General features: G+C 60.7%; 1 protein-coding gene and 1 long non-coding RNA gene across 3 annotated transcripts in view; one reads left to right on the top strand and one right to left on the bottom strand.

Moving 5' to 3' along the window:
- LOC123522120 overlaps positions 1–2,850 on the top strand; it is a 5,879-nt gene extending 3,029 nt beyond the window's left edge. The window contains exons 3-5 of one of the 2 annotated variants that reach the window (XR_006680422.1): positions 103–198; positions 363–667; positions 1,294–2,850. This is a non-coding gene — a long non-coding RNA (uncharacterized LOC123522120). The remainder of the gene's footprint in view (positions 1–102; positions 199–362; positions 668–1,293) is intronic. The other variant, XR_006680423.1, reaches the window with a different exon arrangement.
- Positions 2,851–17,378: 14,528 nt separating this feature from the next.
- The window catches only part of SLC7A5 (solute carrier family 7 member 5), a 14,271-nt gene continuing 8,294 nt past the window's right edge, over positions 17,379–23,355 (bottom strand). Inside the window, exons 3-10 of the mRNA XM_004704513.3 lie at positions 22,578–22,683; positions 21,928–21,972; positions 21,376–21,499; positions 21,104–21,207; positions 20,808–20,904; positions 20,565–20,714; positions 19,811–19,988; positions 17,379–19,173 (exon numbers count right to left, since the gene is read on the bottom strand). Of these exons, the coding sequence (XP_004704570.2) occupies positions 19,118–19,173; positions 19,811–19,988; positions 20,565–20,714; positions 20,808–20,904; positions 21,104–21,207; positions 21,376–21,499; positions 21,928–21,972; positions 22,578–22,683 (860 nt within the window). The 3' untranslated portion in view covers positions 17,379–19,117. The remainder of the gene's footprint in view (positions 19,174–19,810; positions 19,989–20,564; positions 20,715–20,807; positions 20,905–21,103; positions 21,208–21,375; positions 21,500–21,927; positions 21,973–22,577; positions 22,684–23,355) is intronic.

The following is a 23,355-nucleotide window of genomic DNA, read 5'->3' on the forward strand; positions in this document are numbered from 1 at the left end:
GGGGGCGCCGTCCATCTGCTGTGGGCCACTGAGGAGTGGGCGGACACCCAGCTCACCCGCACAGCCCAGCACCAACTCCCTGGCCCGTCGTGGGTGTCACAGGGGTAAGGCACAAAGCTCTCATTGGCTGACGGTCAGAACGAGGTCACCAGCCTCCCCTGCTAATCCGTCCTTGCCCGGAAGCCCTGCTGAAACCCGGTGAGTGGCACAGCCACACAAGCCACCCGCGGCGGCTGGGAGGGGGCTGCCCAGGAGGTGGAGGGGGACGGAGGGCATGTGTGGGAGAGGATGGCCGTGAGGCTCACAGTCTGCTGAGCAGAAGCTGGACGGCAGTCCTGGAAAGACAACATCTGTGCCAACAGAGACCAGCGGTGACATCAGAAGAGAAACCGGGCGCAGTGCCATCAGACAGTGCCCGCGAGGAGCATTGGGGTCAGAGATCTTATCCAAACCAGTATGCCCAGATTTGGTTCACAGATGGGGAGGGACTGGGGATTCCAATGCTGCCGGGCTGAAGACCCCCCAGAGCGATAGTGTCCGTCGGCTAGAAGACTGACCACCCAGCACCCTCACTGAGGCCATCCCCATGGCCACTGCTCAGTCCAGGCCCTCCATGCCGCTCTCTGGACAGCTGTGTCTTGGTGCACTCCACTCACCTGTTCTGCAGGTGAGCAAGAGCCTGCTCGCACCACTGCCTTCTTTCCCAACACGCCTTCAATGGGACCCCTGTGCCAAAAGTGGGTCTGTTTTGAAGGGGAAACACATGCGGGTGGAGCCCCTGGTGACTCCCCTTGGACTGTGCCGGGGGTGGGGACAGCCTCGCAGGCAGGCAGGTGCAGTGGGGTGAACGTGCAGCGCCCTGTCTTCGATCTCCCTCGGGATCCCTTTAAATGTGCGCCGGTTTTGAAACGCATGTGAAATCGTTCACTTTTGATGAGGAGGTCAGCACGGGCGTTAAAGGCCTGTGCTTACCGTGCTTCCGGGGCCTCTGCCCCTCCCAGGGCTCTGCCTGCAGGTGAAGACCGCAGGGGCCAGCAGATCCAGGAGCTGAGCCTCTGTAGCGGGCAGAGTAAATCACAGGCCTCACTACAGCTGAGTCAGTAAGCACACACAAGCCTGTGTTTACCTTGCTCCTGGCCGATAAACCTCCACCCAGACGCTCTGATGCCCGGGGTTTAAGGGCCTCTGTGAAACCCTGCCCCCCCTGGTCAGTGTGGGCCCTCTCTGTACCAGAGCCCTCTGGCTGCCCCCTGGGCACCCGGCCCTGATGTGGTCTCTCTGCTCTGCCTTCAGGGACGTCCATAATGCCCGAAGGGAGGAGCGAATGGAACTGGGCGTCCACTGGGTCTCCAGCCCCTGCCCCAGCAGAGGCCAGCATTGCCATCCTTCCTGATGGGTCTCATTCTCGGACGGTGACTGTAGGTTTCACTGTAATTCACAGCCACGTGGTCCCCCTGGCCAGCCGGGCAGCGCCGCCACATGTGCTGAGACCTGACCTTGCTCCGGCTCCTTGGCCTGTCCTCCTAGAAAGGACCCAGGCATCTTTGCTGCCAAGGCATTGGGTCCAGCCTGGCCACAGCCAGTAAATAGTACCGTGTTCTCTCAGCAGCCGGCTCAGTCAGCCCCACGTCGGGACTGGGGAGCTGTACAAACAAGATTGCAGATCTCGGGTGGAGAGGGCTCCCAGCCGAGGAGCCCGGCGGGCGGCCCGTGGCGCTGGGTCATCATGTCTGAGCCGACTGCCCATTTTGTCCCAGCACAAAAAGTGTTCAGAGCGGAGCCTCACGGAACACAGTGCCCTCTGTTCTCGGCCAGCCTGGGCAGAGAGCTCTTTGTGAGCCTGAATAACTCCCCTTGGGAACTGGGCAGCAGGCTGCCCAGCCTGGGAACAGATGGTGGCTGGATTTAACCCCTGACCTTCTGCGGGCATCGCCGTTGCCCTACATCAACTCCCGAGTGCCCTCCTGCGGGATGAGGGACAAGAGCAAGCTAACAGGTGCGTGCCACCCCCCACCCCTTCCCACCTGCAGCCACCTGCAGGACAGAGCAGGTTTGCCACTCCACAGAGCTTCCAAGGCGGCAGGTCTTTGCAGATCAGACGATCCATCATTCTCCCCTGGAGCAGCAGTGAGCTGGAAGCGCCAACCCTTTTTGATTGGCTGTTGCGTAGCCAAATATTTTACCCACCACCTCACCTCGCCAAGCTTCCTGCCTGGAGAGCCACGTGGGGGTGACTACAGGAAGCTCTTTGACATGGTAGGCAAACCCACCTTGGTGGGGGTCAAACACCTGCTGAGCGCTAGAGCTGGGGCCGTCCTGGCAGAGGTGCGAGAGGGTGCGTGCTGCGCCCTGGCAGGACATGCGAATGATCCCGTGTTCCCTGAAAAGCATCCAGTTGTCTGCTCCCGTCTCCCTTCCCATCAGAAAGCGTCTCACTTTGTTCTCATGGTGGGAATGGAGCACAAGCCGAGGAGGGCGGTTGGCCCTTGCTGTGTGTGCAAGAGCCTTAAACCATGCCCTAGCTGTTGGTAAAGACCAGGGGGGAGACCAGGGTGGTGGGTGCTCCCGGACTCGCGTTGCTTGACCGGGACAGGACGACCGGTGCAGCGTTTACAGTCTCAAGGCTCAGCTGTGTTCTTTATGAGCAGGTGGTGTGACGTGACACCACCTGTTGTCAGTGTGAGACTTAGGAGTGAAGGGTGGAGCCTACCTGTCAATCAGGTTGCAGCTTGATGACCTCGTTTGGAGGCGCTAAGGTGAGAAATAGCTCGTTGGTGGTGGGACACACGCTCAGTCCCTGGGAGACATTCTTGTTGACAAGCCACGTGGAAAGAGGTTGATGTAGCCAGAGCCTTGGAGCTGGAGAAGCCACGTGGAGACCCCTGCCAGTGCTGAGATGCATACTACGCCACTGGATCCACAAGACTTTCTACCCACTGGCCTGTGATCTTCCTGCATATGGTGTCATTATATGTGTTTCGTAAGTCTGAAAAGGAAATTATAGACTGGTATCAGACATGGGCTAATATCAGACTTATGGACTTGATCTGGACGGGGCTGGGATATCTTCTCAATATTCAACTGCTCTTGTCTATAAAGCTCTTTCTTACACACATATGAGTGTCTATGAATTTGTTTCTGTAGTCTACCTGGACTAACAGGTTGGGTCAGCCCTGGTGAGAGATGGGGCAGAGGGGCGGCCGGGGGGAGGGGGGTGGAACAGGCAGGTGAGGCGAGGCTGACTCTGTTCAGCAGTGTAAATGCACGCCTGGCTGTCACGAAGAAACCTTCGTGTGTGTGTGTGTGTGTGTGTGTGTGTGTGCGTGTGTGTGTGTGTGTCCCCGAATCCCTCCAGTTGAGTGAAGACATTCCTTTGCAGACTGCAGCAGCTCGGGGGAGCCCACGTGGAGCAAACACAAAAGAAGCCTGCCCTGCGCACATCCCAGCCAAACTGCCGGAAAGCAAAAGAAACAAGAACCTCGGAAGCAGAGGGTGCGTCACAGGCTGCAACCATGGGTGAAGAACCGAGGCCAGAAGTTGCTGGAATGTTCTGGAAGGACCGGGAGGAAAGGATGGCGGTTCTCCCAGAAACCCACATCCAGAGGATGCAGACGGAACAAAGATCCTTCCAGGCAGAAGGAGACGCAGAGGTGTGTGGTCCGGCCGAGCGGTGCCGCAGAAAAGTGAGAGCATGTGGGCAAGGGGGGTCTTCAGGCCGAAACTGTGACTCTGGAGAAGAGTTCAGAGCTGCCAACCCAAACCCCAAACAAACTTCCTGCCACGGAGGCGGTGCCCACTGGTGCCGCCTGCAGGACAGAGTAGCACTGCCCCTGTGGGCTTCCCAGACTGGCCCTCTTCAGGGGAGCAGAATGCCTCATCTCTCCCCGGACTGGTGACTTCAAACCGCTGCCCTTGGCGTGACATGGGAACGATCTGGGCGAAGATAAGAGAGCTTTCCTTTCTAATTTCTTTAAACCACGGACGAGTGTTCAGAGCAAGAATCAGATACTGCCTTCTGGGGTTCTGGACCGTGTGGATACGTGTGGCAACGCTAGCATGGAAACCAAAGCCCTCGCTGCCGTCAGGCCTGTGCTGCGTCAGAGGGACCCTAAGGACAGGGCAGAACTGCCCCTTGTCAGTGTCCGGACCGGAACTGTGTATGGGAGTAGAAAGCAGCATCTTTCTCCCGCAGAGTGGCTGGTGGTTTCAAACTGCTGACCTGGTGGTTAGCAGCCCAGGTAGAGTTCATCGCATAACCCCTCTAAGGTGTGCATCGCAGTACGGACCCTGTACGTGTTGCTAGATGCTGTGCATCGGCTCAGGAAGCACTGGCCGGTCCTGCATCCCCCTCACACCCCATGGTTGTAGTCCCTACGTCGGCCCACCTTGTTGGGGGCCTTCCTCTTTTTCCTTGTCCCTCTACGTCCCCAAGGACCATGATGTCCTTTTCCAGGGACTGGTCTCTCCGGACAGCTTGTCCAAACATGTGAGACAAGCCTTGCCATCCTTGCTTCTAAGGAGCCCCCGGCCATGCTTCTGCCAAGCCGGATTGGTGTGTTCTCTGGCACACCACACTGTGCTGAGGATTCGGCCCCGGAATTCAAATTCCTCTCTTCGGCCTTCCTTATCTCGGGAATTAAAACCAGGATGGATATTGCGGTCCTGGAGCAATAGCTGGGAAAAGTCTGCACAGAGGACTTGCCAAGCTGACAGACAGACAGATGCCGTCCCTGTTCCAAAGGCCTGGCTAGGAGCAAGAACCCCGCCCGGGGCCCAGGTGGACCAGTGAGCAGCTCTCGGTGCGACCTTGCCCTGAGTCTTGCCTGGCTGAGCAAGAGACTGCACATCTTAGTGGAGACTGTGCCCAACGTGGGGGTGTTCTCGGGATCAAAGAGGCCACTGTGCCACGTGTGCTGCACTGTTCTCCCTTAAAGGTTTGTTCTCATGCTGCCAGAGATAATGGCCCTTCCACCTCCCACAACAAAGGCAACTCAATCTCTGAACCCTGATCACAGGGCTCGATCGCCGGCCCGCCAGCCGACTGCATCAGCAAGCAGGGTCGTCTAAGGCCGTGGGTGGGGGCCACCGTGGCACGAGGCGGCTCAGCATCCAGCTAATTGCCTTCAGTCCCTCAGAAGATCAAACAAAGGCCCTGGACTTTGTACAGCCACCTGAGAAAGTATCACACATCCCCCCCCCACATTTACACACACCACACTCATACACACGCGTGTGTACACATTTACACACACCACACTCATACACGCGTGTGCACACATTTACACACACCACTCATACACACGCATGTGTACACATTTACACACATACACACGTATGTACACATTTACACACACCACACTCATACACACATGTGTACACATTTACACACACCACACATACACACTTGTGTGTACACATTTACACACACCACACTCATACACACGTGTGTACACTTACACACACCACACTCATACACACGTGTGTACACATTTACACACACCACACTCATACACATGTGTGTGTACACATTTACACACACCACACTCATACACACGTGTGTACACATTTACACACACCACACTCATACACACGCGTGTGTGCACATTTACACACACACACATACACACCGCCCATAGAAAGTACCAGCATCCTTCCAGACTCGCAGTAATGACCCCCTTGGGGTTTTAAGTACCAGGAGGCTTCGCTCAGCAACGTGGGCCCTGGGGGACGAGATTGCAGATAAGCTGGCTGAGGTGCCCAGCCCTCTTTGAGGCCAAGCTACTTCTCCGGGCACATGTGAGCCACCTGGGTGGTCCCCTACTGGGCCTGCCTGCCATGAATCACACACTCCAGCCCGTTCTACGGGGGATGCAGCCCAGGCCCCCTGGCCCCCATGAGGAACTAGTCCCACACCAGCCCGAAACCCTTGGCTTTCCTGGGCCTCCCCAGCCGTGAGTGATTAAACAGCCTGGGCCCTGCGAGCGAGCCAGTCAACAAAGAGGTCCTGAGACTGGCTGGCCCGCAGCTTCTCCGCCCGACCGCTCTGTTTGCTTGCTCACAGTCAGCAGTTGCTTCCTGGGGCCCGAATCCTGCAGTCATGTGTAGCGTCTGTACACGACTCCCCAGAGGGTAAATCCCTCGGCCAAAGCGATGTCTTCTCCCTGTGTTCTGATTTCAAGCGGGACGCCTGCAGGCGGTCCGTGTTGCACAGTGGGGTCTCCTCGCCGGTGCACCGTCCACAGATCCTGGCCAGAGTTGGGGGCTGGCTGCGTGACTTCAGGGCTGCATGTCAAGGGCCAGGGTTTGTCCCAGGGTGACTGAGTCAACCAACCGTCACCCCCATTCCGAGGACCAGAGATCGTCAACAGAGACCATCCTCCCTAAAGACGCCCAGCAGGGGCCGTTTCCAGGGTCCTTGTTTCATGGACGGTCACTCTGCTCCGGCAGTGGGGGTGAGCCCTGGACTGCAGGGCCGGCAGCAGGCATCGTGAACGCCGTGGGGGAGCCTACCACGTCCCATCAGCGTGTCAGAACACACCCAGCCAAAGAGGGCTCCTCCAGGGAACAGGTTGGCACAGGAAAACACAGGAGAACACTTCCGATTATTGGCCAGTCTGCCCAATGCGGCCGGCCGATACGGCGGAGGCTCATGATTGAGATTCCTCGTTACCATGGCTTGTCTCTGAAGGGTCCCTCAGGAACGAGGGGACTGTGGATCACAGGAGGCTGAAGAGGCACAGCCTGTGGGACCCCGCATGACAGGAGCCCCCCACCATGGAGAATCAGAGCGTGGCTGCTGAGGGGGCTTGGTTTCCTGTGGCCGCTGTGACCACCTGCTGTCAGCCAACAGGGCTTCCTTTGCTGGCGGTTCCAGAGACCAGAACCACGGAGTTTTGTGGAGTGGCAATCCTTGGCGATCCCTGGTGACCTTTGGCAATCCTTGGCGATCCCTGGTGACCTTTGGCAATCCTTGGTGATCCTTGGCATATAGCTGCATCTCTTCATCCCCTCTTTCTGTAATCCCGTGCAAGGATCCCAGGTCGTGTAGTGGTTACGCGTTTGGCTGTGATCCACACGTCTGTCAGTTCGAAACCACCAACAGCTCCGTGGGAGAAAGACTGGGCTTCCTGCTCTTGTCAAGTTACAGAAGCCCACGATGGGGGGTGGAGGGTGGGGGGTGGGGGTGGGCGGTGCGGTCTCTGTGAGTCAGCACTGACTCGATGGCACTGAACATGGTTGGTTGTCCATCCTGCGAGCCCTCCCTGTGCTGCTGTGTCTTCTCAACTCACAAGGAGACTAGTCCTTGGATTTAGGGCCTCCTCCAGCATGGCCTGCCCTGACCTTGATGGTATCTGCCAAGACCCTGCTGCTAGAGACACAAGGTTCGGACCCAGTAGAGCGGCATCCTGCGGGATCCAGGCTGGCACCTTCAGAACTGGCCCCCCACGTCCCCCAGAGTCTTCCAAGGGCGTCAGCAGAGAGCGCTCTGTGCATGCGGGGAGCCTCCCAGCCAGTCCCCAGACTGCCAGGAGTCCCTTCACATGCCCGAGGACTGCGGCCCTCAGACGCCCCTCCCTGGGCCACCACCACCACACGCTTCCTCTCCCATCTGCTCTGAGTGACAATGGTCCCGTGGATGACGCATTAGGCTGCTAACTGCAAGATCAGCGCCTCGGGCCCACCAGAAAGAGGAGCTTTATGTTCTGGTAAAGATGGACAGTGTGTTCGTCTGGGCTGACTAGAGGAACAAAGCCAAGGAGACTCAAGTATGTGTAGGAAAGAGCTTTACATCAAAGAGTAATTGACTACTGAGAAAACATCCCAGCCCAGCCCAGATCAAGTCCTTAATTACGATATTAGTCCCTATATCCGATATCAGTCCATAAATTCCTCTTTAGACTCACACAGCCATGCAGTGATGCTGAATGCAGGAACGTCACAGGCCAGTGGGTGGACAGTCTTATGGATCCAGTGGTGGTGGAAGCATCTCAGTGTTGGCGTGGGTCTCCACGTGGCTCCTCCAGCTCTCTAAGTGTCTCAACAGCAGCAAAGGGAAGGGAGAGAGAGAGAGTGTGTGGCCCACCTTCAGGAAGAGAGAGGAAGTTCCCAGGATCTTCATGGGAAGGCCACGCCAGAGGGAGGCGTCATCAGGCTGTGACCTGATTGACAGGGTAGACTCCGCCCCTTCAGGTTCATACCCTCGAGTTGACTGAGATTATGTAACAAGCCCAGGCAGCCTCAGGAAACCAGAGGGGCTGTTGTACCCTGTCCTGGAGGGTCGTTTGGATGCAGAGCAGATTCAGTGGCAGTGAGGGAGTGCAGTGAGTTGGACGGTAATGCCCAGAAGGCACATGCACACCCTGACCTTATTGGAAGCAGTCTTTTGGAGGGACGTTGTACCCAGCTCTCCCGCTTGCTCACTCAAGGGGGTGGTGGCAGTAAACCCCGCCCCCCCTCCACCCACAACCTGGAGGAGGAGGCGATGACCCACGCCCAAACACCAAGGGGGCCAGCATGACTGTGCCTGAACTCCGAAGGACCAGGGCTCTGACCCTTTGTGACTAAGCCTGAGCCGGGTCCTCGGGGCACGGAGTGTCTGAGGCTTCCACCTGCCTGTGCTAACCCATCATCCAGTTCTCACTTGTTCCCAGAGGAAGAGGAATTCTGCCCCAGGACACCCACCCACAGCCTCGCCCAGATGACTCCCAAGGCAACTGCTACTTACCAGTTTGGAACGGATTTGTGCTGTGTGCTGCATGTGACTCGGTGGTGTTTGTGGGCCAGGGTGGGAGGTTGCTGCTCGGAGCTTGTGGTCAGTGCTAGCCTCTGCCCGCGATGGACCGGACAGGTTCTCTTTGTTTCCATCAGCCTCCAGTGGGCCTAGTTTCATGGGTCAGTTCCTTTTGAGATGGAATCAGGATTAGATAAGGGAGAAGGACAGACGTCCAGCCACCTGAAGAGGACCTGAGCAGACGCTCAGAGCCCAGGACCTTTCCCTGAGCTGATCCTCAGAGCCCAGGACCTTTCCCTGAGCTGATCCAACCCCATCCCAGCAGACCGCCTCCCATCCCGGAGATGCCGGCTCTCTGGGGCCCCACAGGGTTTCTGAGGAGGGAAGATCTGCTGAGCTGGAACTGCAGCCTCAGCTGACCCCCAGGCCCGGCCCCGCCCAGAGCCGAGGGAGAGACAGGGAGGAGGAGGCAGCAAGGACGGGGGTCCTGAACGCACACTAGCCCCTACGCTGTGAGGGAGGAGCCCGGATGGGGTAGAGGTTACTCCTTGCGCTGAGATCCGAAGATCGGCAGGGACAAAGACAGGGCTTTCTGCTCTCGGAAATGCACAGCGCTCACTGTGAGTCAGCATCCACCAGTGAATCTGTGGGCTGTTCTCCCAACAGGTGGCCAGCCGGCACCCCCTTTGCATCTCACTGGGGTGGAAAGCCCCCTGCCGACAGACAGGGGACTCCAGGTCTCACTGGAGTTTGCGCGTGAGCCCCTGCTGTCCGGGCTCACACCTAGCCTGTCCCTCAGGGTGACATGCGCGGCTCTCTGTGTGCTTCCTCTCCCCTCCACCCCATAGCAGCTGTCAGAGCTCCAGAGGGAGGGGGCGGGTCTCCTGTCTGGGGCCTTTGGCTGTTCTCCTTCCACAGAGCTCTGGCTGGTCCCCCCGGACTCTCCCCTCCCTGTCAGTGCTGGCAGCCAGCCGCATCGCTCTGCCACCCAGTGGCTTTCCTGCAAGTGCTGGGCGCTGAGGAAATCCCGCAGCCTCTTGCGTCAGCCGCCGCTGGGCATGTGAGGGCAGGCAGCGGGTACTGCCAGGACTCTGCTCAACCTCAGTAAAAGGTGGTCCTCTCCCATCCCAAAGCCTGGCTGTCAGCCGCGTCTGCTGCGCCTGTGGGAGGCCCGCAGCTGGTCCCCTCACCCTCATGTGTCTGCACCCGGGTCCTCCCACCCAGTGGGAGCAGACAACCTCCTGTTTCCCCGCACGGGGTGACTGCGGGTCTGAACACGGGAGCTCATTGTCAGAGGACGCTCTATGGACCAGAAACACCCTGCGGGCAGCTGCTGCTTCTCCACGGCCCTCATCTGGGCCCCTGTGCTTCCGCAGGCCCCGTTCCGTCTCTCTCCCACCTCCCAGAAGGACCTGACCCTCCAACTGATGGCCACCGAGGGACCTTGAGTTTGGGGAACAGAGAGGTCTGCCAGGGTGAGATGGGAGCTGGGGCAGAGCACCCGGGACATGCTCCTGGGACAGTCCTCGCTGCCCCACCCCCCTCTCCAGAATGAGCAGGTGTCTTCTCACCATGAGTTTTCTGTTTTCTGAAGACATCGTCTTCCTAATGTCCCACGACCGATCGTCCGTGTCCCTCATGACCTTTCAAATCCCCCAAATCATCACTGTCACCCCCGAGCTGACCTCTGGGCCTTAAACGGAACTGGCCCAGCAGATCCCAGCAGAGGCCACCGTTTGATCTGGACTGTTCCTGAAGAGCCCCCTCCCCACCCCCCAGGACCAAACCAAGCCAAACTCAGGGCCACGGAGGCCCTGCTGGCTCACAGGGACCCTCCTGGCCTCCAGTTGGGAACTGCTTGACGGGAATAGATGGTCCAGTCTTTCTCCCATGGAGCTGCTGGTGGCCCCAGCTGCCAACCATGGGGATCGCCCCCCTGCCCCCTCCCCCAGGAGACCGGGGCGAGTGGGACCAAGAGTGGGTCTCCGTGTCTGTCTGCAGCCACCCCATGAGGGCAGGGGCAGGTCCAATCTGGGATAAGGACATGCCTGTGTGATCCCGGCCCTGACTGACCTTTGACCCTGGGTGCTGACTTAGGTGGCAGGTCCTGATGAGGCTGGAGCACCCACTGTGACCCCTGAGCCGAAAGAAACGTCTGCGGGTGAGGAACGGGCTGTTCCCAAGCACCCTCGCAAGCAGAGACTCAGCCCCTGACGGCCCCTCACCCAGTGCCGTCCCCCAGGGGCTGCTCCTGCCCCTGCCCCCTGCAAACAGCGGGGGTGGCCCGTGAGCACCTCGATTCTGAGCGCCGGGAGTGCCCACCCACGGTCTTGAGAGCTGGCTGGGGAAGGGAGGCTGGGCCTGCCCGCTCCTGCTCCGCTGGGCAGCTCCAGGAGAGACCAGGTGAGGAGCAGGACACTCACTGCCCGAGGGCTCCCCAAGCCAGCCAAGGCCCACTGCTGTTCGGGGACAGGGGCAGGCCCCGAGGCAAGGTTCTGCTGGCAGGAACCTGTTTGGCAAGGAGGAATGTCTTCACCTTTATTACCTGTGCGGCAGGTGCCAAGTTTCCGGGGCAGCTTGATACATGATGAAATCCCGGGCCCACGTTTCTGGGACTTTCTGTTGTGGTGGCTGCCCAGGAGTCAACCCCAACACCTGGTGCGCAGAGCCTTCTGCTCCGTAGGGTGGTCAAGGCGGTAACCTCGCAGAAGCAGATGGCCAGCTTATCTGCGAGGTGCTGTGCCCATCTTTCTGTCCCCAGTCCAGCACTGAGCTGCAGGAGCCATCCAGCTCCCTCGTTCAGAACTCGGGGTCTTGGTTACTGCTCTGCAGCCCGACCCGGCCCAGCCCGGCCTGGCCCAGCCCAGCCCGCAGCCTCCTGGCTAATCCTGGCTCACAGCAACCACGCCGAGCTGCCCCGGCACATCCCTCCGGCTGTAAATCTCTATGGCATCCTTTAACATCAGAAAGGTGTGTGTCAGGGCTGTGTCCTTTCACGATTCTTCTTCCATCCTGTGGGGCTGCACTCTGTGCCCAAGGATTGGAGGCGGCGGCTTCTCCACAACCCGCGATGTGCCGAGCACGCAGCCTGGCTTGCTCAGAGCGGGGAGGACTTGAAGCCCTTGCTGTGGATCTCAACTCAATGTCAAGCAGACCCACATCCTCACAGCTGGGCCCACAGACAGCGTCATGATCTAAGAAGAATAAAGAGCCCAACACATAACGGAGGCTGGGTGTTGGGGATGGGGTGTGTGTGGCGCAACCATTGAACCCAGCAGCCTCCCACCGTTTCCTGGAGAACCCCAGAGGCAAGACCCTCGGCCCCCTCCCATCAGGACCATCTCACAGTTGACCTGAGACCCTGAGTTGGCCTTGCCCCGAGGTGGTCCCTCACTGGGCAGCAGCCTGTCCTTCCCCTGCGGTCCCGGGATCCCACAGCCCCATCCCTCACGTTGTCCCGTCTCTTCTCCAGCAAAGTCAGGCACTTGCAGGCCCCTCCAGGGCTGCTCCCGGGTCGGGCTCTGCTGACTCCACCTTCCCCTCCCCTCAGAGAGTTCCCTGCTTGTTGAAGTCTCCCTAGAGCCCGTGTCCAGAAGAGAAAGGCCCAAGCTGGTCCCAGAGAGGGCAGGCGAAGGATAGGGGTGCTCACGTGAGCCGGGACGTGGCCAGCCTTGCGCGGCGTCTGCATCAAGGAGCATCCCTCGTGCGTCCAGACCCCGTCAGAACCCCAGGACGTGGCCCGGTGTGGAAGCCATCGTTGCCAGTGAGGATTGTGGAGGGAAGCGAGGGGCCGGGAAGAGGGAGGCCCTCAGGGAGGTGGACGGATACGTGGCTGCAACCGTGGACTCAAGCCCGGGAACCGCTGTGAGGGTGTCGCGGGACAGGAGGTGTCTCACTCCGCTGTGCACAGGGTGGCTGTGAACCAGAACCCGGGAGGGGAAGCCATCCATCCAGATGGTTGGGACCAAGGGGCTGAATTCTCTGTCCTCACCCTCCCTCCTGGGTCTCCAGGTTCTGGGCTGAACCTGGTAGAACCCTGGCAGCAGCCAGGGACCCGCTGTGGAGGGGGTTCTAGGCATGCTGCCGGGAGCCTCCTGCTCCCTGGGAGTCTGGAGCTCCTTTGGGATTCAAAGAAAGGCAGCAGGGACTGGCCAGCGAGACAGGGCAGCTCAACTCCTGGGCTGCTACAATACCCCCAGTGCCCACCCCCCTGCCTTGCCCCTCACCACGGTTTCCCAAGGCCAAGTCCGCCCTGCTCCCCAAGCTGCAGGCACATGCCCCTTCTCCCCGGCTCAGAGTCCGCAGCAAAGCTATTCAGCCCCCGCTCCACGGCCCCCAACACCGTAGAACCCCATCACCTCTGAAATTGAACCCGACCCACTGCCGCTGAGTGGGCTCTGACCCCCAGGGGCAGTTCCTCTGTCCTGCAGGGTCACTGTGAGTCTGAAGTGAGCCCATGCCGAGGAGAGAGAAGCTCACCGTGCCCCGTCTCTCGGGCAATTTGGAGAGAATTTGCCCAGTGCCACTCACGGTGTGATTTCTCGCCTGCCGCTTCTGCGGGGCCTGGTGGCCCTGTGCGCTCCCCATCGAGCTGCCAACTGCAAGGCCAGCAGCTCAGCAGCTCAGCCACCGGGCAGAGGGAGGACGAGGGGCTCTCTATCCTGGAGAGACGGCTGGCCTCGGAGCCCACCTTGGGCAGCTCTACTGGGTCAGAACCTGCAGTGGGTAACTGCTCTGTCCCGTCACGCAGACTTGCTCCGTGTCAGAACTGACTGGACCTCACGTGTTGTGGTGGTCCGGTTCCATTTGGAGAGTGAGCTGACCCTGGGCATCCGGTGGTGGGCAGGTGGTGGTGGTACCTCGGGCCCGGAAGGGAGAGCATGGGGCCCAGGGTTGGGGCTGGGCCCAGTCTCCTGAGACACTCGTGGGCCCTTCCAGAGAGAGGCCACCCAGGAGTCCTGATGAAATTGAACCTGACGCAAAGCTGAGGCACTGAGAACAGAGTCCAGGGGACAGTCCCCCTGGCATGGAGGGAGGGGTGCCGCCATGCAGGGCCCGGGGGCCCTGGTGGCATGACATGGTAAGCTCTGGACTATGTACGGGAAGACCAGTGGTTTGAACCCACCGTCCTCTCCCGGGAAGGAGGTGAGGCTGCCTGCTCAGTGGACAAAGAAACCCTACAGGGCAGGTCAATCTTCGGATTGGGGTGCACCTCATGCTCCTCGCTTGAGTCCCCGCCCAAGTTCAGATCCGTGTTGGGAGCTGCACGGGCACTCAGGCAGGCAAATGAGTCACCCTCAGCCATCAGAGGTGGCCACCGCGCATCGCCGGACGTGTTGCCCTGAGCCCTGGCCCCACTGGCTGCCACTGACACACACACACACACACACACACACACACACACACACACACACCACCACACCCCAGACTCACAGTCCAGTCCTAGCCAGTGAGGGTGGGGGAAGTGGCCGTAGGCGGTCCAAGGCTGTGTCATCTTGCTTTGCTCTGAGAGTCCTTTTCGATGTCAAAGAATGAAGGCAATGCAGGTGTAGGTTGGTTTGACCTGGTCTGGAGCCACTGCCTGCAGGTCCCACCATGCAGCCCACCCACCCGCTCTGCCTCGCTTCCCTGTCCTGGTTGGTGGGGCTCTCGCGTGTGTGCCAGCCCAGGGCTGTGGGCTGTGTGACTGCAGCATCAGTGGCTCCACCTGCCACTGAGACTCTGCTGAAGATCCCCCAGCACCGGTCGCAGCGTCCTTGGACCGGGAGCTGCTGGAGGTCCAGGCAGGCCGGTCTGTAAGAGGATGTGGAAGGAGGGCTCTCATTGCTGACCTCAGATGGATCTTGGCTCAAAGCGGAGAAGACAGAAAGAGGTTGGCTTGTGTCTTAGTGATTATCGAAAGGCGATCGGCTGTGTGGATCACAACAATCCGTGGGTCCCAGAGCGCTGCATCACGCTCACGCAGAACCTGTGCGAGGATGGCGTTGATGCCGTCGCGGTGGCAGCGCTGGTGCAGCCCCTGTTGAGATGCCTGAACTAGGGAGTTGTAAGGTGTCTGGATTGTGTGCTAATAAAATGGTCAATTAAAAAAAACCTGCCAACTCGTGTCCAGTCCCACGTGTGGAGCCCCCACGTGGGGGTCCTGAGACGGTGAGTCATCTCTCTCCCATGAAGGGGCTGGCGCATCTGGCCCTCTTCTCTCTGGTTTTTAATTTTAATTCATTGTAAAAAACCATTTGATCGGGGGCTCTTACAGTTCTTACAACAACCCGTCCACCAATGGTATCAAGCACATTCAGCCCTCTGGTGCCATCATGGTTTTATAAACATTCCCTCGCTCGTGATGGACGACCCGACGCTGACGTCAGCCATGGTCAAGACAAGAGGGGCAGTGCCACAGAGCAAGGGCATGCTGCGTGGCTGAACATCGGTGTGGCCCAGGGGGTGGCCCCTCACCCACTGGCTCACTGTCTTCTGAGCAAGTCTTCAGAGGAGCTGGGTCAGGAAGAGTGTGGCATCAGGAGCGGAGGGAGGCTGCGGAGCCACCTGCGGTGTGCAGAGGACGCAGCCCTGCCTGCTGAAGGCGGGGAGGCCCTGAGGCCCTTGCGGATGCAGATCAAGGATGGCAGCCTTCCGTGTGGATTACGACGCAGTGTCGGGGAGACAGACGGGAACGTCACAGCCGGATCAACCAAGGGATTAACAAGCATGCCGAAGGGAGAGCAGATTGGCGTGGTCAACGGTTTCATCTCGCGTGGCCACAGCCGACGCTCGTGGAAGCGGCAGTCACGAGATCCAACGATGTGTTGTGTTGGGTAAATGTGCTCGCTTTACGGGACCTCTTTAAAGTGCTGCAGAGCAAGGGTGTCACTTTGAGGACTGAAGGGTGCACCGGACCCCAGGCATGATGTTTTCGGTGGCTTCGTGTGCACGTGCACGTTGGACACGGACTAAGGGAGACCGGAGAAGGGATGCATCTGCATGAAGGGCTGGAGAAGGACGTGGAAAGGCCACGGCCGGATGAACACACACATCTGTCTGGAAGAAGCACGGCCAGGCTGCTCCTTGGAGGTGGGGATGGCGAGACTTGGTGCCACGTGCTTTAGACACGCTCTCAGGGGAGACGGGTCCCTGCAGAAGCACAGCATGCTTGGTCAAGAAAAAGAGATGGACGGCCACAGTGGCCGCGGACGGGCTCCGGCCTGGGCGTGTTTGTGAGGATGGCCGGGGCTGGCGGTGTTTCCCTGTGGTGCATCAGGTCGCCTGGGTTGGAGCCGGCTCCACGGCCCCTACGTACAACACCTGTTTCTAGGGGAGCAGAAAGCCACACCTTTCTCCTCCATCGAGGCTCGTGGCTTTGAACAGCCGACCCAATGGGGTCACCCACCCACCATGCCGCCAGGGCTCCCTCCAGGAGCAGGGGTCAGGTCAATCCAGTTGTGTGTCCCAGGAGCTCAGAGCTGCAAGCCAACATCAAGAAAGCTGGACCGGGCGCCGGGCTGGGGGCCACCTGCTCGCAAACACCAGGGCAGCTGTGCCTTGGGCCCAGCGAGGCACAGCCAGACTGCCCAGGCCCGTCTCCTCCCTGTGGTTCACCAGTCTGGCTCAGCCAAAGCGTCTTTGCAGAGGGCCAAAGACAGGCGCTTCTAAATTTGGTAGAGACTGCAAATCTCAGCGCCTTTGTCCATGCAGCCAAGTCCCAGGCACTCTCCCACCCTCCCCCAGCCTCCAGTGCGGGGGAGGGGCGCCCCGTCCTCTAGAACCAGGGCTGTGTGCTGCCCGCAGCTGCACCAACCTGCCTGTTGGGTGGATCCTAAGGCAGGTGTGCACAAGACACCTCGATGCACAGGGCTCTGGGTCCCACGGGCAGATTCCAGGGCCCCTCCCCGGTAGAGAACTGGATTGGGGGTCAGCCCCCTCATCTCCCACTTCCTGGGACTCCTCACTGGGAGGGGACAGGGTGCTTCCTCTACACCCCAGGGTGTTTTCTTTGGGGTGTAGGGGACCACTTGTCAGATTCAGTCCTCCCGGATTCGGGGAGCTAGCCCCCCCCAACCCACCCCATCCTTTGCTGGGGCCCTGAGGCAGAGGGCAGCCACCCCTGACTCCCCCTCCAACTGGGTCCACAGGCCCTCCCCACCCTGAGCCCCACCTTCCCGAAGCCAGGGCCTGCTCTTCCTGGGGACCACTCCCTGCTGCCCCGCGCACCAGTGACCAGTAGATTCAAGCCTGCCCTACTTACCCCAACCCCTGGGGGGTCTCTGCCCCCCTGGCCCTCAGCTTGCATCCCCCTCCCCCCTCAGTGGTGGACCCAACGGCTCCCTATCCCCCTCCCCCCAAGCTCCTTGTCAGTGGCTGCCTCGCTGGGTCTGGCAGTGCTGCCGGATGCTCAGCACCGGTGACTTGTTAAGGAGTCCTGGCAGGGCAGTGGGTTACATGCTGGGCTGCTAATCACAAGGTCAGCAGTTCGAAATCACCAGCCATTTCATCTGCTCTTCATTAGCCTCAGGAAAGCAAGTGGTTGAATTAGAACCCCGAGGTGGTATCCACCTGGGCCTGACTTTTCTCGGAGGATGAATGGGGCACAAGCAGCACCCCCCACCCCCAAGGACACCCAGGACTCAGTGCCGAGAGAACAGACCAGTGGGACTTCTAATTCATCCTGTTTTATTAAAAAAAAGACGAACAAAAACAAATCCGATATTGGATTCAGCTATTTTCCATGAAACGCCACTGAGACACACAAGATAAGGCCCGTCCATCTACCCAGTGTAACAGACAGGCAGGCCAGGCACAGGGCGGAGTCTGTCTGTCTTTCCACCCAGTGTAACAGACAGGCAGGCCAGGCACAGGGCTGAGGGCCACTGGGCGGCGGCCACACGTGGACTGGCAGGACAGGGGGCCTGGGACTGCAGACAGGAGACGATGCTGCAGAGCGGGTAGCAGGCCAGGACCGGAGGGCTGACCGTGGGAATAAATAATGCGGAGGAGGCTGGGTGGCCTCGAGTCAGTGAGATGCTTAGGCCCGGAGCTGGATGACCGCTGGACATGCAGGGTTTGAAGAGGACGAGGTTGGCCTTGGGGAGTGCCCACAGGGGCTGGAAGCAACAAGTCCCTCAGCAGCTTGGCCTGGCCCCCCGGCAGGACCCCACCCACCACGTCAGAGGTAGGGGAGGTGGGGCTGTGGGGCAGGCTTGACTCAGCACCATGGGAAATGCCCAACTTCCAAGTGGGGGACCCAGGCCCAGAAAACCCAGCAGGTAAGGGGACCTGGGCCAGCCGGCCACCAGTCGTGTGGGCTCAGATGGAAACCTGGTGGACAGGCTGGGCAGAGGCTTGGTTCCCAGTCCTCTGGCCCCCTGGCCGGCCCCCTCCGCCACCCCCAGTTCTGCCATCAGCAGGTCAACTGTTCAGAGTGGGGTCTGGGTGTGTGGTTGGCAGGTATTCCCCCGCCCCTCCCCCCGAAGTCTGTCCCACCACAGGCCCAGCTGAGCTGCCCACTGGGGTCCCGGTCACGGTCACACAGCGGCCTGCCAGCCCTGCCTGCCCGTGGCCATCAGGTCTCCAGAGCAGGGCCTGGTCTGAGCGGCGCAGGCCCCCAGGGTGGGTCCTTGCGGCAGGGCCGCTCCAGACTTGGTTCTGTTGGGCCCCGCCTTCAGTCCAGCTCTGGGCGTGCCCAGCTCAGAATGCAGGGGCCCCCAGCGGGGGCAGCAGGTAAACCCGCCCCCATGGGCACGGTTCCTGGCCACACCTGATAGGACTTCCATAGGCCAGCGCCTGGAGCAGGGTTGGGGTGGGGTGGAGAGCTCTCACTGCCCGGGGGCCTCTCTCTGGGACGGGCTGGTCTGCAGGGACAGGTCCCTGGGAGTCGGACACTGGCCGTGACAGACGAGAGGGAGTGCCTATGCTGAGCCCCAGGGCTGGGGGGGTGGGGTGGTGGTAGCTGCCATCTCAGTGTCAGTGCAGGTCTGATGAATGAGGAAGGGTCTCAGTAGTTCTGGAATGTTCTGTGACTGGAGTGTGGGTTCAGAATCCTCTGCTCTGGGGCCTTGGAGGCAGAAGCAGGGCCTCCCCTAGAAGTGGGGGGGTCCTCCGCCACCTTTCCCTCATCCACTTCTCTAGAACACTATCATCTGACCCGGCAGGGAGAGAAAGGAAAGTCACCAGGAACGTGGGGAGGGTGGGGAGCGGTCCTCGGGTCCCCCGGTTGGAGCCAGGCCTGGCCACTCCTTGGCCAGGCACCCTGCGCCTGGCTCCCCTTTGTACCGGTTCTTCAGTGTCCGAGCTGGCTCGTGGGGGTGCTCGGCCACGCTGTCGGGGTGTTGGGGCGTGTTGCTTGAGGGGCGAGGGGTCCAGGGTGACGTGTGTGGGGTCACCTCCCAGCAGCTATGTCTCCTGGGGGACCACCTCCATGAGCTTCTGACAGAAGACCGTGGTGGAGTCTGGGGGGAGGGGGGGCATGTAGAAGAGTTAGCTCAGAAGCACAGTCAACACCCTCAGATGAATCTCCCTCTCGACACACCCCCCCACCCCCGTCCCCACTGGCCAGTCAGAAATCAGGCATAGGGGGGCCTCTGGATGTGTGTGTGGGGCTCCCCGGGGACTGCCTGGCTCTGTGGACACCCCTGACCGTGGAGCCCTGAGCTAAGTGCTGAGCCTGCCTGGACAGAATGCCTGTCTGGGGCCCCACTGACTGCCAGGAGCCCAGCCCCCCCACCCAGATTCTGTTGCCCGGGCCCTGGCATCAAACTCAGGCTGACCGAGCACCCCCTGCGCAGGTTGCCTCAGGGGCAGAGTGCCCCCGGCCACACGCTGGATGCAGACTTCGGCATCCTGCATCCTGGTCCAGCACGGGGCTGGCGGGCAGCGGGCAGGAGGCAGAGTTGCTCCTTGGCTGCCGATAACTGGCTTCTGGAATCCCTTGTTCTGGGATTAGCCAGCACTGATCCCTGAAGCTCGGGCCTGGGTCACCGCCGGGCACAGTGACCCCAATCCTCCAGGGCTCATGTATCCTGGACCACGGTACAGAGTGGGATGCGGGCCCGGGGTGCTGAGCGGGGCGGGGTCCCTGGCACTCACAGATGCCCCGCAGCAGCCACTTGGGCTTGTTCTTCCAGGAGACCCCGAGGAAGTAGACGGGGAGGCCGCTAAGGATGATGGCAAAGCCGATGCCACACTCCACGGGGGTCTTCCAGAAGGAGACAGCGATGAGGAAGAGGCAGGCCAGGGTGAAGAAAACGGGCAGGGCCAGGTTCACCTGGGGGTGGAGGGCGTGGTCAGCAGGCGGCCTTCACGGGGGCAGGACTGGTCCCTCTGTCTGAGGTCCTCAACCCCCCGCCCCAGAACTTCTGGGCTCAGGGAAACCCTTGCCCGCAGGCTGCGCCGCGTCTGCGCTTGGATTCCGGTTGCGGGGCACGCCCACCTGCCCTCCTGAGGAACCCCGTGTGCCTGCCTCACCCCCAAGCTGGCCCGAGGCGCCCGGAGGCAATGAGTGACCACAGCTCAGCAGCTGGGTGAGGAGGACCAGCAACTTGGACAGCCAGGGCCTGGGTTCTCCCCTAGTGACCCCTGCAGGTGGGCGCGCAGGCGAGCACCGGGGCACCCATCAGCTGGTGGACACAGCATGGACAGGGAGGTTTCAGTCAGCACCTCCGCTCCAGAATCACCTGGCCTCCAGGTGGCGGCGCTGGGGGGAAGCCTGCACGTTTGGAGACCAGCCTGCCCTTCCTTCCATGCCCCAGGCCTGGCTCCCAGGCACCTAGCCCCCTCTCCACCCCCTCCCACCAGGCTTGGGGCCCCGAGGGGGCAGGGCCGGCGGCGGGCACGGGCCCACCTTGATGGGCCGCTCCAGCTCCGGCTTCTTGTGCCGCAGCCACATCATGCCGATGATGGCCAGAGCCACGCAGAGCCAGTTGAAGAAGCTGAAGAAGTTGATGACGGAGAAGATGTCGTTGGAAAAGGCGTAGAGCAGGGTCATGGCGCACTGGAAGGAAGCAGGGGCCACGGGCGGTGAGGGGCCAGACGGGGGAGACCGTGGGGGGGGACGACGCGGAGGGAGTGGGCGAGGCCAGCTTACCGTGAACACCAGTGATGGCATCGGGGTCAGGAGTCTCGGGTGGATCATGGAGAGGACGGAGGGCAAGTGGCCCTCCCTGGACCCCACAAAGAAGAGCCTGTGGGCAGAGTGGATCGCCAGCAGTCAGCCTCTGGGAGGACGCAGCTGCACGGGCCCCAAGGACAGAAGGGTGGGGGTCCTCTCAGCCCGTACTGCCAGCCTGGAGGGGACCCAGAGAGGGGGCCCCTGGTGGGGTGAGCCCGGAGCCCCTTCCCATGTGTGTGCGCTGACCCCGGCACGCCTCCCTGCAGCCTCACCTGGAGGACGTGAAGAGCGACCCGTTGACGGAGCCGAAGCAGGACAGGCCCACGAAGACGGGGATGATCCAGGACATCACACCCAGGTGGTAGTTGCCGAAGTCCTGGCGGGAGACACCAGGCACTGTGTGATGCAGCTGGGGCCGGCAGAGCGCGCGAGGCCTGGGCCCCGCCCCTCAGAGCAGCAGCTAACCTCTGTCCCCGCTCCTGGGTACCCATGGGGGCCCTAACCATCACCCGAGGGTGCCCCGTCCCACGGAGCCACGCCTTACCACGGCCACGGCCTCGGAGGCCAGCATCTGCTCGGTGGACAGCGTGGTGAAGTAGGCCAGGTTCGTGAGCACGTACACCAGGGTGACGATGGGCAGGGAGATGATGATGGCCAGGGGCAGGTTCCTGACAGAGCAGAGGGGCAGGGGTCAGCTGGTGGCCCAGGCTCCAGGGCTGTGCCGAGACCCCTGTGTGGCCCCTGGTCTTTCTGGGCAGCAGACCTCGCTTCCCTGCACCGACAGCCCCCCTCTCACGGGCCCCAAGCTGGGGCAGCTGGAAGAACTCCCTGTTCATCGGGCTTCAGGCCTCCTGGGCCTCTCCTGGGGTCGCAATGGTCTCAAGAGACTGCCCACGGGTGGGAGTAGGGGCCACTCCAGTGACATTTGTGACCGTCCAAGGCCACACACCCCTGAGGCCCTCCAGGTCCAGGAACCAGCCCCTCCCAGAGTTCTTGCACAACCTGACCCCGCCTCAGAGGGGTCGCACAGTGCCAGCTTCGGGTGAGTCAGCTGTCTGCAGAGCTCTAAAACACTGCAACGCCGACCTGTACACACCTGTAGGGGTTTATCATCTCTTCCGTGACAAAATTCAAGTAGTTCCTGTAGGGTGGGGAGAGAACAGAGTTTGAACAGCTTTTTTCTCCACCCCCATGGGCATCTGCTGGGAGAACACTGGTCCTACTGGCAGAATAGCAGGCCAAGCACACACACACACATACACACACACACACAACCTGTGGCCACGAAGCTGGGGCAGTTGTGTCTGTTTGTCTTCCTGCTGGTGCAGCCATTGCTGCATCTAAGGCACATGTGTAGCCCGACTGGAGCTGGGGCTCGCCCGCCTTGCCTGAACTGTCATGCACCCACTGTGTGCACAGCTCAGGGGCCCTGGTGAGCATTGACTTTAGGGGCACACTGCTACACCTCTGAGTTTGAGAGGCCGCAGAGGAAGGAAGCAGACAGAGGGACAGAGGAGTGAGTCAATTTGGCTGGGGAGCAGATTTAGCCAAGGTCCTCCCTAAAAGGTGTGGCTATTTGCAGGGGCTTTGGGGTGCCTGCCTGCCTGTAGACAAAGGGGCAAGCAGCAGAGCTGAGAAAGGTGGTGAGGGTGGCCACTTGTCCCTTCTTGGGACAGATGTCATGAGGGGACTGTCAGCCACCTGTCGATGCCCACAGGCGCTGAACCTGGGCATTCTGGAACCTACCATCCCCCGTAGGCAAAGAGGCCGCTGTACAGGGCCAGGACGATGTTCCCAACGTCGAGGTTGGTGCCTTCGAAGGAAGACTTGGGGTCCAGGTTCGACACATCACCTGGCAGAGCCCAAACAGAGAAATGCTGAACAAGTTCCGGAATGCTCCTCAAGCAGGACAACCAGCAACACAACAAGCACGCCAAGGTGGAGGCGGCAGCAAATTAAAGGCACCTGCTGGCCGGCCCACCAGACCGACACTGCCCAGCCATGGCCAGCACTTGTTGGCCTGCCAAGGAACGTGGCTGGGGGCAAGGGACCGAAGGATGGGCAGGCAGATCCTGCAATGGCGTCCTGTCACACAGGTGGCCATTTGGACGAAGACTGCTGGGCCTGCACCCCAAGTGGAGGTAGCCCCCCACCCCCACCCCACCCCCCGGCTGCCAGCTGTCGGTGTGGGCAGTGCTCAATGGATAGCGGAAGGTTGTGTCCTTTCCTTGGGGTGGGGTGGGGGTGGTCATCATAGCCGCTTGGTACTCAGGTCACCGTTGTGAGGTGGGTGGGCCTGAGTCAGCTGCCCGGTGGGCTGTGTGTCATAGGGACGGGCAGGGCAGTTGGGCTGTGCACTCTGAGGGCAGGTGGACGCCACCAAGTCCCTGCACGTCAGTGGCTCCCTCGAGGCCCTGGGTGTTTATAGGCTTTTGATCATGCAGCTCAGGATTAGATGTGGGCTGGCTCAGGATCAGACATGGGTTCTGAGGGCCCTGCCAGGCATCTCCTGACTAAGGGAGCC

The sequence above is a fragment of the Echinops telfairi genome, unplaced genomic scaffold (assembly GCF_000313985.2).
Source record: "Echinops telfairi isolate 266 unplaced genomic scaffold, ASM31398v2 ScPeMD7_2291;HRSCAF=2852, whole genome shotgun sequence".
Classification (NCBI taxonomy): Eukaryota; Metazoa; Chordata; class Mammalia; order Afrosoricida; family Tenrecidae; genus Echinops; species Echinops telfairi.